The sequence below is a fragment of the Oenanthe melanoleuca genome, chromosome 5 (assembly GCF_029582105.1).
Source record: "Oenanthe melanoleuca isolate GR-GAL-2019-014 chromosome 5, OMel1.0, whole genome shotgun sequence".
Lineage (NCBI taxonomy): Eukaryota > Metazoa > Chordata > Aves > Passeriformes > Muscicapidae > Oenanthe > Oenanthe melanoleuca.
In genome coordinates this window covers 56,082,890-56,096,401 of record NC_079339.1, presented here as the reverse complement: position 1 = coordinate 56,096,401, position 13,512 = coordinate 56,082,890, and the positions used below count along the sequence as shown (strand labels likewise).

At 48.6% G+C, this 13,512-nt stretch overlaps 2 protein-coding genes across 2 annotated transcripts in view; both read left to right on the top strand.

Moving 5' to 3' along the window:
• The first annotated feature begins 1,306 nt into the window (after positions 1 to 1,306).
• LOC130254281 (inositol 1,4,5-trisphosphate receptor-interacting protein-like 1) lies at positions 1,307 to 3,551 on the top strand. Its single transcript, XM_056493656.1, has 2 exons — positions 1,307 to 1,319; positions 1,592 to 3,551. Exon 2 carries the CDS (start codon positions 1,595 to 1,597, stop codon positions 3,059 to 3,061), a length of 1,467 nt encoding a protein of 488 aa, XP_056349631.1. The 5' UTR covers positions 1,307 to 1,319; positions 1,592 to 1,594; the 3' UTR covers positions 3,062 to 3,551.
• A 3,586-nt stretch (positions 3,552 to 7,137) lies between these two features.
• Positions 7,138 to 13,512, top strand: part of LOC130254104 (inositol 1,4,5-trisphosphate receptor-interacting protein-like 1) — an 8,023-nt gene continuing 1,648 nt past the window's right edge. Inside the window, 2 exon segments of the mRNA XM_056493326.1 lie at positions 7,138 to 7,584; positions 8,001 to 8,560. Of these exon segments, the coding sequence (XP_056349301.1) occupies positions 7,138 to 7,584; positions 8,001 to 8,560 (1,007 nt within the window).

The following is a 13,512-nucleotide window of genomic DNA, read 5'->3' as shown; positions in this document are numbered from 1 at the left end:
CCTGTAAATATCTATTCATCATAACTGGTCAGAACATTCAGTCTTCAAACATGGGTCATTTTGGTTTTTATGCCGTGATCTTACACCAGATTATTAAACACTTAGGCTAAAGCTGGATTCAACAGAGATTCTCACACTTCCTAGTTTGTTATTTCAGGTCTGCAAAGCCAAATTCCTGTGGTTAGCTATCAGGTGTCAAGGAAATGGGCTGATATTCATGGGGGAAGAAAATCCTGAAGCTGGTCACTTGCCTTTGGTAGCTGGCAAAGACCTCTGGTGTTCTGCAGGTAAGGGCTGCTGTGTCAGGCAACGCAGCATGGAGAATTACCCAAGTGCTGTGTGAGTCCTGGCCCACAGTATCAGCAATGGTGATCACTTGAGCACAGGAAGAAGGGAGAGGTGCGGTAAAGATATTTTAAGGTTTGGTTTTATATTTCATCATCCCATATGATTTAATTGGTAGCAAATTAAATACGTTTCCCCCAGATGAGCCTGAGCAATCTCTCTGTTCTTGTCTCAACCCACAAGTTCTGGTCCTTATTTTCTCTCTCTGTCAACCAAGGTCAACCAGCCAGTGAGGACTGGTGCCTGCATTCCCCGCCAAAGTGAGGCACAGACACTCAACAGAGGAAGCATTTGCTCAAGATGCTGTTTATTGGCATCTTGTCACAGAGTGAAAATTCCAGAGGGGTTGGACTCTCTCAGAAAGGGGGGTATTCAGTGTCCATGTGGTAAGAGGAGTCTCCAGTTCCAGGCTCCTTGCCAAGGCCTCTTCATCTTTGGTTCTGACTCCCAGAGTGAGCTTTTGCTGTCAGAGAAAGGTGCAGCAACAATTTCCAGCGCTGACAAAACAGGGTCTTCTCCCTGTCCTGTGTGCCCAGGAAAGTGGCACCTGTTCCCCAGGGAATCAAGGATGGGTGGATACTCCTCCTAAACAACAGTGAAGGCACAGAGGCCCTTTGGTGGTACCACACACATGGACCCACCACAGTCAGGCCTTCCACTCCACTGTGAATTGTGTGGGCACAAGACATGCTCAAGCTGCAGCCATAACCCTCAAAGAAGATTCTCACAGAAGTCACACCTGTAGTCCTTCCACTACTTAACCTGCAGTTCGGTGTGCACTTTGTGTGTATCCAGCCTTTCATAACTTCAGGCTACACTGGGGTCTGAGTGGGGGTGGGGATGAAGGGCAGGGCTGGCATGGCTGGGTTGTGATGTGCTGTGACACCTGTGACATCACAGGGGACGTGTCACAATGGGGGCAGCTATAAAAGGCCCCAGCAGGTAACGCTGGCTCAGTGTTGCTTGGGCAAGCGGTGAGTGCACACGTGGTGGGGAGGCTGGGCTGGGGACAAGGGCTGGGGCAGAAACGCTGCACTTGGGGCTGGGTTGTCCCCCTGCATGCAGGGACAGCCCTGATGGGAGAGCCCTGGGCAGGGCACCCTGCTGTTGCTGCTGCTGGGGCAGTGGGACAGGTCTTGGTGCCTGCCAGCTGTCTGGGGCCCTGAGGATTCCCGTCCCTGCTGCCCCCACTGCCGGCTGCCTCCCTCACAGCCCCACTCAAGGCCTTCTCTCCATCCTCCTGCAGACCATGAAAGCCGCAGTATTGCTTTTTGTGCTTTTGAAGAGCCTCATCCACTACCCACAGCTCGTGGGTGATGCTCAGGATGAGGAAACACGTCATCACATGGAAGTGCGTGCAAAGCAGCTGGAATGGGAGAGGATTCGGATGGAGCAGGAGGTGGAACAGCTCTCCCTGAAGCAGAGTGGCAGGGCCTGGGGAGATCTGCTCTGCTTTTCTATACATCCCTGGCAAGCCTGGGCTGTTGCTGGGCTCCTTGTCCTTCTCTTGAGACTGTATTTTTATTGGAAGAAAAGGAGCCATGAGGCAGAGGACAGTGGCGAGGAAGATGGAGAAGATCCTGTTCTTGACAATGATCTGAGATGGCTTATACAAGAGCACATACAGTGGCCTGTACTTGACCTACAGAAAGGCTGTGAGAGGACAACTGACCTGATGGACAATTATACAGTTTATTTTGGACATGTTTTGGCAAACAGCTTCTACCCAGGCCTGAAACGAGCCATCGGGGTGGGCAGCGCCTTCGAAGGCTGGAGTCCCCGAGAGCAGGATGTTGTGTACCAGGTGCTCATACCCATGACTCCTCCCCGAGGCCACAGCTTCCACCTGGAGCTGGACTCTGCAGAGCAGAGGCAGGGGAGGAACTTCCGTGTCCGCGTGCAGCTGGAGTGCACCTGCAGCAAGGAGCAGCAGGCTGAGAACATGCTGTGCTTCCTGCACCACCCCGAGGAGGAGCTGAGGAGCAATCAGGATCCCAGCCTCCTGGACACCCTGTGCACCAACTCCTACCTGGATGTGCAGAAAACTGCCCGCTGGTTCTACCAGCTGGTGAGAGCCATCTGGCCAGCTTTGCCGCAGTCACACAACTGGCATTTAAAGCTGCTGCCCTCCAGACGCTCCTGCCAATTCCAGGTGACCAATGGCAGAAAAACCTTCAGGATTGAGATACTGTTTGGGGTGCGGAGAGGTGACTCCCACATCTTTGTGAGCAGCCAACCTGGATGTGCTGGAACCCCAAGCACTCTGTGGCCTGAGAGCTATGCTGTGGCAGAGGTGAAGTTCTTCCAGCACATCGCCAGGCGGGCCCCCCCTGACAGCTTGCACCTGAGATGCCTGCAGCTCTTCACCCGTCTTCAGCTGGGCATAGGCTTTTCCACCTACACCATGAAAACCATTGTCATGCACCTCCTGAACACTGTTCCCGTGTCACAATGGCGCAGGAGAGATTTTTTGCGGCGTCTGGGGGATATCAATGTGAACCTGCGCTGCTGCCTGGAGAAGAAGCACCTTAGCCACTTTGTCATAGGCAACAAGAGATTTCCTCGGCAGATCAGGCTGCCCCTGGACATTACATCAGCTGAGCCACCCAATCTCTTCCACCACCTGGCACGGCATCCATCTGTCCACTCACAGGCTATGAGTGAGTACCAGGATCTTCAGTATCGGCTGGCAAGTGTGCTGCTCAATGGCCACTGAAAGAGGTGCTCATGCATACAGCTGTGCTTGTGGGCTCGCAGCCAATGGCAGAAAACCACCTCATAGTGCCGGGAAAGAGAGAGGAGAGTGTGGCACGCAGAGAGAGAGAAGGTAAAACGCTGTGCAGCAGCACTCTGCCAGCAGCAGCTGCAGCAGCGTCATCTCGACAGTCTCCCCAGCACAGCATCCAGTGATGACTACGGTGTGGAGGCACAGGGAAATGACTTCCACTGCAGGGTGGATTGTGGTGATGCACTCACCCTGCCCCTGGCTGTGATCTGAGAAATGCTCGTTAGGCCTTGGTCTTCTCAAACTCCACTTATTCTAAGCCCCATTTGAATGTATCAGAAACATTATTTGTCCCCAGGAACTGGCAGGTGTCTAGCTAACACCATTTTTTCAAGGAATAGCCTTGAAAACTTTATTTTCTTTCTGACTAAGAATCCAAGTGGGATAATATTTTTGTTGACAAACCTTCAAATAAAGTTACAGAAAAAAGACCTGAATGATGGAAAATTACTATGACTAAAGCCCACTCTTGTTGTGCCTATAATGAGCATTCCAAAGTGAGACCTTTTGTGCTCTTGATTCCCAGAATATAAGGGACCAAGTGTGTGTCTCTAACACTGATAATTGGATGGCAGTGGAGCCAACCAAGGGCTGTTGGTAATAACCAAGAACTGCTGGTATTAACGTGCTGTGAGAAAGACCAAGATTTGGCTGGGGAAGGGGGGCTAGGAGGAAATAGGGCAGCACTTTTCTGTAGAAAGAACCACAGAACAGTACAGCATAGGAACAGGAATGAGGCCAAGAAGAGGGCATGGAATGTAGAGTGGGACTAAGACCACCAAAAACCACCAAAGCCCTCTGACTCATTTCCAGGCAGGCCTGAAAGAAAGGACTGGACAATTAATTGACATAGTGGTAATGGTAATTAATAGACATAGAAAGTGGGAAATTTGCCTTTAGGGCAGAAGAAGTTGTCGATTAAAAGGTAACTTCCAAGTCTGCAAAGTGCCCTCAGGACTCTGGACGTCTCATAGACCAGACCAACACAGCTGGGTTGATGCTGAACCCAGCATTATCACCTGGATTGGCACTGCAGCCAGGATTGACATCCCATTCACTGGAACCAGGACTGGTGTCCTCTTTTTCTCTCTCTTTTCTTCTTTCTTTGCCTTTCTTTCTTTAATTCATCTCTCCCTCTATAATTCCTCTCTTCCCTTTAACCCTACCCCTTTTTCCGAAACCTCCTGCCATGTGCCTATATAGCAGGTCAGGGACTAATATACCAATTTACACACTCATTGTATATTTAGCTAATAAAATTTTCTGGTTGTTTGTAGACCCTCCTGGCTTTTATTATTCCTTTCAATCACAAGCATTTACAAATCTTAGGTGCTTCCTTCCCCTTAAGGATGGGTCGTCACACTGCAGTGGCTACAAAGATGACTTCCATCCCCCTTTCCTCTCACACTGTCACACCAGGGTGACAATTTCAGATGGGCCCAGAAATTCTTGCTGGCAGCTCCAGCTGGTCAGGAACTGAGCAAGAGGCATTGCTAATATTCCTCCTTGTGTTCATTAGGGTCTGCATGGAGAACCTGCCCATCCTTAGACACTCCCTGGGGAAAAGCTGACACAGACCTGAGCATGCAGGACATGGAGAAGGCACTGCTCAGTCGGCAGGGGCAATTGCTGCCACATCTTTCCTGTAGAGTAAAAGCACATTTGGGCAGTCAAACCTGATGTAGCTGAAGAGGCTCTGGCCAGGGGACTTGTGAGAGAGTCATTACCACTTGGACACTGTCTGCTATCCCTTCTTTGAGACAGTCTACTCCCTCTCTGAGCTTTACCCAGTGTGCAATGGATCACCGAGCCAGGTTGATGACAACTATGGATGATGCTATAAGGAATAAAGGGAAATCTCTAGATCAGTCACACTAAGTCATACTCAAGGGACACTTCTATTTCTTAGCTGCAAATGGGGCCATTATGGAGAAGAGCTGAACAAGCCCAGGAAATTCCCCAAGTCCACACAGAAGATAGCTTTTTGACATAGGTACTGTGGGAGCCAACTAGGAAAAGGGCCCTCCTAGACCTGTTGTTTGTATATAGAGATGCTTTTGTGGGTGAAGTAGTGATTGGCACAGTCCTGGCCAAAAAATTAAGAAATACTTGAGCAAAAAATCTTAGGTGTTATGGGGGAAACTGTCCAGAGAGCTACTCCTCAGGGTTGTGGAAGAGTAAGCTCAAGGAACTAATTAATAAGGGTCCCTGAGCATATAGTTTCAAAGGTATTGATGTCCATGTGCTACTTCTTTTTATTAGAGAGATTTCTATAAGAGCATAAGTTTGATGAAGAAGGCTGAGGGAGATGGGGAATTTTAGCAGAGAGAAAAAGCTCCTTGGGGGGAACTTACGGTTCTCTACAGCTCCCTGAAGGGAGGTTATAGCCTGGTGGGGGTTGATATATTCTCCCAGGCGTGGCAGAGAATCTTGCCCTGCTCAAGAGCTGATCAGTTGTTTTTTAACTGGTCAGATAATTCAAACAGGACAAACTGTCTCGCAGTGAATTCTTTTGGCGCCATGGGGTTAAGAGTGGGCTTGCATCTCCCAACTGCCAATAAACATCTTACTGTTGAAGTGAGATCTGCAAAGAGAAGCTGGATTTCTGACTGACAGGCACTTCACTTGATAACTATAAGAGCCATACCAAACTTCCACAAAGCAAAAAATTTTTATTCATTTCTCTGGAAAGGCGTGGTCTTTCTCCTGTGGTCAAGGACACTTGTTTTACAGTAACTGCTGTGGAGGTTAAGGGAAAGATATCCACATTATTGTCATCTCTGTGGTACATTACATTTGACTCCTAAGCAATGCTGTTTCTTGAAAAGCTCTAATAAAGATACCTTCACAAGTTCCCACTTGTCCTGTGACACAAGGAAACAAGCAAAAAGATCAAGAAAAATTATATCAAGTTGCATCAGATTCAGATATTTAGACTGGATCTTAGGAAGAATGCATCAACAAAAAGGATACCAAGCCTGGGAACAGGCTGCCTACGGAAATGGCTGAGACTCCATCCTCAGAAAGGTTTAAAAGTCATGTGGATGTAGCATCTGAGGACTTGGCTGATTGGTGCATTAGGCAGTGTTAAGTTTGCCATTGTCTTCAGGGACTTTTTCAACCCGCTGAACCTGAGATTAAGGTGTAGCCAAAGCAGCGAGGAATCAAAGCTTAAAGACAAGGATGTTCAACGGTGCCTTCCAGCCTGGATATCTATGAGATTGCCATTGGAGGGCAGATGAAAAGCAATCCAAAAGAAAGAGCAATGGCAGATCTTTGAAGAAGCTTCACTCAAAGGCAGCCTTAAGCAGGACACCATGGCCACCCTGAGAGGCTGAGCCAGGGTGGGGACAAAGGGCGGGGTTGGCTGTGTTGTGATGTGCTGTGACATCTGTGACATGAGGGGATTTGTCACAATGGGGGCAGCTATAAAAGGCCCCAGCAGGTAACGCTGGCTCAGTGTTGCTTGGGCAAGCGGTGAGTGCACACGTGGTGGGGAGGCTGGGCTGGGGACAAGGGCTGGGCAGAAACGCTGCACCTGGGGCTGAGTTGTCCCCCTGCATGCAGGGACAGCCCTGATGGGAGAGCCCTGGGCAGGGCACCCTGCTGCTGCTGCTGCTGGGGCAGTGGGACAGGCGTTGCTGCCTGCCAGCTGTCTGGGGCCCTGTCCTTCCTGCTCCCCGAGCCCTGAGGATTCCCGTCCCTGCTGCCCCCCCTGCCGGCTGCCTCCCTCACAGCCCCACTCAAGGCCTTCTCTCCATCCTCCTGCAGACCATGAAAGCCGCAGTATTGCTTTTCGTGCTTTTGAAGAGCCTCATCCACTACCCACAGCTCGTGGTGATGCTCAGGCTGAGGAAACACGTCTGCGCATGGAAGTGCGTGCAAAGCAGCTGGAATGGGAGAGGTTCGGATGAAGCGCGAGGAGGATCAGCTCATCCTGAAGCAGGCGCTCTGCTGCTCCTGCAGCTCTTAGCTGTTACTGTGCTCCTAATTCTTGTCGTGGTCCTATGGTTGATGGGGTGCAAAGGAGCCCTAGGAGAGAAGAGTATGAAGATGAAAACAGTGGTGCAAATGAAGAGGAAGTCAGAAATGGGGATGCAAATGTGGAAGTCAGTATTGGAAACGCAGAAGAAGATGATGCGAATCGGGAGGAAGATAACAATGATGACGGCAATGTAGAGGAAGTCGGCAATGTTGCTGCAAATGGAGAAGATAATGTTGAAAACAGAGTTGTTAATGAGGCTGCAAATGAAGAAAACAATGACCTTGCAGTCTATGAAAGACACAATGATTTTGATGATAGCATTGGAAGATTCTACTGGAACGCATACAGTGGCCTGTGCAGGACCTGCAGCGGCTGTGCGTGGACAATGAACCTCATGGATGCTTATGCACATTACTTTGGACACGTCTTATCCAACAGCTTCTACCCAGTCCTGCAAAGAGCCATCGGGGTGGGCAGCGCCTTCGAAGGCTGGAGTCCCCGAGAGCAGGAGTTGTTTTGTACCAGGTGCTCATACCCATGACTCCTCCCCGGGCCACAGCATCTTCACAGCTGGAGCTGGATACTCTGCAGCAGACGACAGGGGAGGAACTTTCCGTGTCCGAGTGGTGCAGCTGGAGGACACGCAACTGACAAGGAGGACAGCAGGCTGAGAACATGCTGTGCTTCCTGCACCACCCGAGGAGGAGCTGAGGAGCAATCAGGATCCCAGCCTCCTGGACACCCTGTGCACCAACTCCTACCTGGATGTGCAGAAACTGCTCGCTGGTTCTACCCAGCTGGTGAGAGCCATCTGGCCAGCTTTGGCCGCAGTCACAAAACTGGCATTTAATGCTGCTGCCCTCCAGACATTCCTGCCAATTCCAGGTGACCAATGGCATAGAAATCTTCAGGATTGAGATGCTGTTTGGGGTGCAGATAGGCAACTCCGACGTCTTTGTAAGCAGTGAGCCTAAAGAGGACCACACCCAAAACACAACCTGGCCTGAGAGCTATGCTGTGGCAGAGATGAAGTTCTTCCAGCACATCGCCAGACAGGCACCTCCTGACAGTGTGCACCTGAGATGCCTGCAGTTCTTCACCCGTCTTGTGCTGGGCTTCTGCTTTCCCACCAACACCATGAAGACTGTTGTCATGCACCTGCTCAATGTGGTGCCTGTGTCACGGTGGCGCAGTAGAGATTTGCTGCAGCGACTGCTGGATATCAGCGATAGCCTGTGCTTATGTGTGCTAGCAAAACGCCTCAACCACTTCTTTGTCGGGAACCAGAGGCTGCCTCAGGACATCCGTTTACCCCCAGGTGTTCAAATGGCTCGGCCATACAATCTCTTCTATCGCCTGGCAGAGGAACCAGCTGAACACAACCAGGCGATAAACGACTACCAGGTTTTGCGAACGTGGTTCAGAAGAATCATTCTCAGTGAACAGTGACATAGAATTCTAATGCACAGAGCTGTGCTTGTGCTGCTCACATCTGGCAGCAGAGAGACACCTCATAGAACATATTTAGTGCTTTAAAGAAAAGAGAATATGTGCAACAGCTCTGGCGAAGGTCCCACAGCCTCTCCTGCCGCCTCAGCACGTGGACAGCCACAGGAGGGTTTATTCTACTTCCTTGCATCATTTCATTTTTAAAAAAGCCACCCGGATCTACATAAACGCCTTCTGGAATTTCCCCACTCCTAAGAATGTGCATGAAGAGAGAGCATGTCGTACATGTAGGGCCAAAGTCATCTAAGCCCACCTGTAACACGCAGTTGTACCCGGCCTTTCAGAAGGACCATGAAAAATTTAGACCATGAAAGGAGCAGAAATGTGGGACAGAAAAAAAACCAGAGCAAAAAGACCCAGTGGAAACGACAGCCCTGTTTGGCTGGCATCATTCAACGGACGGAAGAGACATGGACATCATTCGTACCCGGAAGAGACACCTTTATGTCAGCACTGGACAAACTGTCTTGGAACTTGTGAAGTTAGATTTTGGTGCTTTAGGCACTAACTTCATCAGGATATTTTTTTAAATGAGCAAAGTAGCTAATAGTTGCTAAATTGTTGTTTACTGTAGAAGCACATCAGTCTCAAAAGCAAAGTCACAGACATTACAGTCCACGCTAAGTTTTGGTATAAAGTTGTAAATAGAAGCAGAAGCTGTTCCTGGAGGTGCCGGTGGGGCCGATGTTTCTGGGCAGCTCTTGTCTTCTTCTCAGGTGTTGATGGTGGCAGCAAGCAAAGCAAAGCAAAGCAAAGCAAAGCAAAGCAAAGCAAAGCAAAGCAAAGCAAAGCAAAGCAAAGCAAAGCAAAAGCAATGGCCAAAAGTCATGGCAAAAAGCACTAGCTATTCCCAAGGCATGCTTTTGTAGAGAAGTTTCTTAACAGGCTAAGACACAAACTCGGATCACCACCCCTTAACCTGTTAGAATTCTAGTTTTTTAGCACACCAGGTTATGTATAAACTATGCATATGGTCTACCTTGTTCTATCTGAAAAATGTAAGCAATATTCTTAGTATAGATCTTTTATGTATAAAACCATGTTCCTGGAGGCTCCACTGAAAACACTAGTATGTTTTTCATCCTTCACTAGAACTTGGACTTTTACTCTGGCATCTGAAACTCTTCACTCACTAAAAGCACAAGAGCTTCTGTTGAAACTTACTTACTTAAAACATAAACTTACACCTCTATTATGTATGAGTGGCTTCACATACTTTAATCCATTGTAAGGCTTTCATTCAATCCCTGCACTCTGATTTCTCTCTAAAGAATTCAGAGAGACCCTCAATTCACTGACTCCAACATAACTGACCTGAAATTTTGTAGATATAAGAATTTAGTTGGTTTTTGTCATAGATATATGTATGGTGTATACATATTATATACTTGGAAGAGTATTAATTATCATATATTGTAAAACAAAATAACACAAAACAATATGAAATATGTTGATATTATATCCTGATAAAAAATAATTCTGGAGAGTTGAATATGTAATTATGGTTAAATAACAAGAATAAGAATAAGAATAAGAATAAGAATAAGAATAAGAATAAGAATAAGAATAAGAATAAGAATAAGAATAAGAATAAGAATAAGGATTAGGATAAGGATAAGGATAAGGATAGGGATAAGGATAAGGATAAGGATAAGGATAAGGATAAGGATAAGGATAAGGATAAGGATAAGGATAAGAATAAGAATAAGAATAAGAATAAGAATAAGAATAAGAATAAGAATTAGGATAAGGATAAGGATAAGGATAAGAATAAGAATAAGAATAAGAATAAGAATAAGAATAAGAATAAGAATAAGAATAAGAATAAGAGTAAGAATAAGAATAAGAATAAGGATTAGGATAAGGATTAGGATAAGAATAAGAATAAGAATAAGAATAAGAATAAGAATAAGAATAAGAATAAGAATAAGAATAAGAATAAGAATAAGAATCAGGATAAGGATAAGGATAAGGATAAGAATAAGAATAAGAATAAGAATAAGAATAAGAATAAGAATAAGAATAAGAATAAGGATTAGGATAAGGATTAGGATAAGAATAAGAATAAGAATAAGAATAAGAATAAGAATAAGAATAAGAATAGAGCACATATTAAGTATCACTGTCTGTTGTGAGATGTACAAATCCCCTCAGTGCAATTATATCTGGAAAGATTTTCATAGAGAAGATATATTTATAATGTATATAACTCAGAGATAGATATTCTATAGGCATTATATATTTATATAACTATATGATATATATTATTCATCCTATGCATACAATATATTACATATATTATTTTATCACAAGTAAAGCCATATCTGTGGTTGCTGTCTGTTGTGACCTATATTAGTGCTCTATAGTCAGTGCATTTCTGATTGGAGGGCTGTAAACTGCTTTATTCTTGTTTCAATAAAATACAACATATCAGAATGGGGATTGTGCAAGACTTTATTGATCTCAGCCAGACCTACACTACTGGTAAAAGTCACACATTGGGAAACTGGGCACGTGAGCTGCCTGCTTGAAATCAACCAAACTGACAGTGCTGAACAGGTTCTAATCAGAAATTAAGCCTAGCTGCCCCAGCCCCTGTGATCACAGAATCACAGACTGGCTTGGCTTGGAAGGCTCCTCAGAAATTGCCTTGTCCCAGCCCTGCTGCCAAGGACAGGGACACCTTGCACTGGGCCAGGATGCTCCAAGCGCCACCCGCCTGGCCTGGAGCACTGCCAGGGACGGGGCAGCCACAGCTCCTGTGGGCAGCGTGGGCCAGGGCCTCAGCAGCCCCAGGGGCCAGAATTTCCTGCACTCCTCCAGCCTAAACCCTCCCTGTGGCACTGGGAAGCCACCGGCCCTGGCGCTGTCCCTGCAGGCCCTGGCACACAGCCCCCGTGCAGGTCTGTGCTGGGCCCGTGCAGGGGCTGCAGGGCTGCAGGAAGGTGTCCCTGGAGAAGGCCTGGCACAGCCCTGGGGCCAGCAGGGGCACCATGAGGGCGGCAGGCGGGGCCTGGCACGGCCGTCGGGGCGCGAGGGCACAGGGCGGGCGCCGAGGCCCTGGCAGCCGGAGCAGGAGCTCTGGAGCGCGGGCGGCACAGAGCCGTGGGCTCCCGCAGCTCTGCATCCCTCACGGCTGAGGCAGCTGCCCAGGCACAGCCGGCCGGGGACACGCGGCCACCCCGGGGCCACCCGCACGGGGACCCTGCTCTGGGGCCAGGCCAGGCCGCAGCAGGGAGCAGCCATGGGCTGTGCCCGGGGAGGGAACGGCTCTGCCAGGGACAGGGCTGTGCCAGCAGGGCAGCAGGGACAGCAGGGACAGACACAGCCACAGGGGACACGTGGCTGCACTCACTGGCAGCAGCACACAGGAACCTTCTCACTCTCTGCAACTCCCAGACAGGACGCTTGGGCTGCTGCATGTCAGGCTCTGCTCCCAGGAAACAAGGGAGAGGACAAGAGGGAATGGCCTCAAGTTCTGCCACGGGAGGCTTAGATTGGGTGTTAGGGAATAATTTCTCCTCTAGAAAGGTCTGCAAGCACTTCCACAGGCTGCCCATGAAATTGTTGCAATTGTCATTGCTGGAGGCACTTCAGGAACGTGTGGATGTGGCACTTGGGGTCATGGTTATGAGGTGGACTTGTCAGTGTCAGGTTTGTGCCCTCTGACTTGATGGCAGGACCAATGTGGGGTGGGACACAGCCCAGGTGGTGGCAGCTCTCAGCAGCTCAAGCCATACAGATGAGCCTCCCATGTCAGCTAGCACCGGTGCTGACGGCCACTGGCAACAAGACACCTTACCCTACTGCAGAACCCTTTTAGGGTCAAGCTGGGGCAGGGAGTGGGGTTAGTGGGTCTCCCAGCTCTTGAGTACAAGGTGAGGAAAGAGACACCCTGTTACCCATCAAGCCCTTGGACTGACACATGGTAACAGAGGAAAGAGTGGGCAAAGGCACAATTTCGAGTTCCATCTAGGCAGCACAGAGAGGAGGCCACTCAAATACAGGTCACCAACGTTGAATATGTCACAGGTGGGGAAAGGCTGCACACCAAAGACAACCCAGAAACCAAACCCAGACAGTAATATTTGAATTTTTTGTGATTGATGGCTAAGAGTAGCTGCTGTGCAGTGATGATGGTCTCTTTGCACACTCCTCATCTTTGCTCATCTCAGGGCTCTACAAAGCCAGGGGAGGGTTTCTTCCTGCTCTTGCCTGTGCTGAGACCAGTCTTGGGGTGCCCAATGCTGTTAGCAGGTGACCTGGTGAAGTTCTCTGCAAGCCACGCAGCCTTCCCCTCCAAGGCTCCAGAGACACGAGGACAGAAAGCTGCAGCCTAAGCTGCATTGCAGCAGCACCTTATTGAGCTTGTCTGTCCTCTGGCATTCCTCCTTCAGTGGGGGGCAGTGTGAATCTGAGCTGCTTTCACAGGGAATTCAGGATTTGCCCAGACTAGGGCCTTGCTGAAGGCAAAGGCCAAGGAATGGCTCTCACTTGTGCTGTCACTGCCATGGAAGGTGCCAGAGCAAGAGGGCATTTCTTGTCTGCCAGGATTCCCTCTTCACAGTCTGGCCTTGCAGCTTTGCAAAATCCACACGGACATGCCAGGACACTCCAGCACTGTCTTTGACTCAAAACCTTTCAATTTTCTACTAGGAAAATTCTGAGTTTTTCTTCTGCTTGGAAGGCAATGGATTCCCTCAGTTGATGTATTTGGCACAAAGTTTCTCCTCACATGGAAATGCTTCCGGGCAGCCAGAAACTCTTCTGCCCACCAACAACCCATTTTGTCCCAGTGGATCACGGGAAGCACATGGTGCAAAAGCATCACATTTCTCTCCTCTGAGAGGAGCTTGATTCTCAGCCCAACCAACTCAGCACAATGCAG

Excerpts from the sequence above, each read along its gene's own strand:
- LOC130254281 (XM_056493656.1), top strand. The coding sequence starts at position 1,595 with ATGAAAGCCGCAGTATTGCTTTTTGTGCTTTTGAAGAGCCTCATCCAC.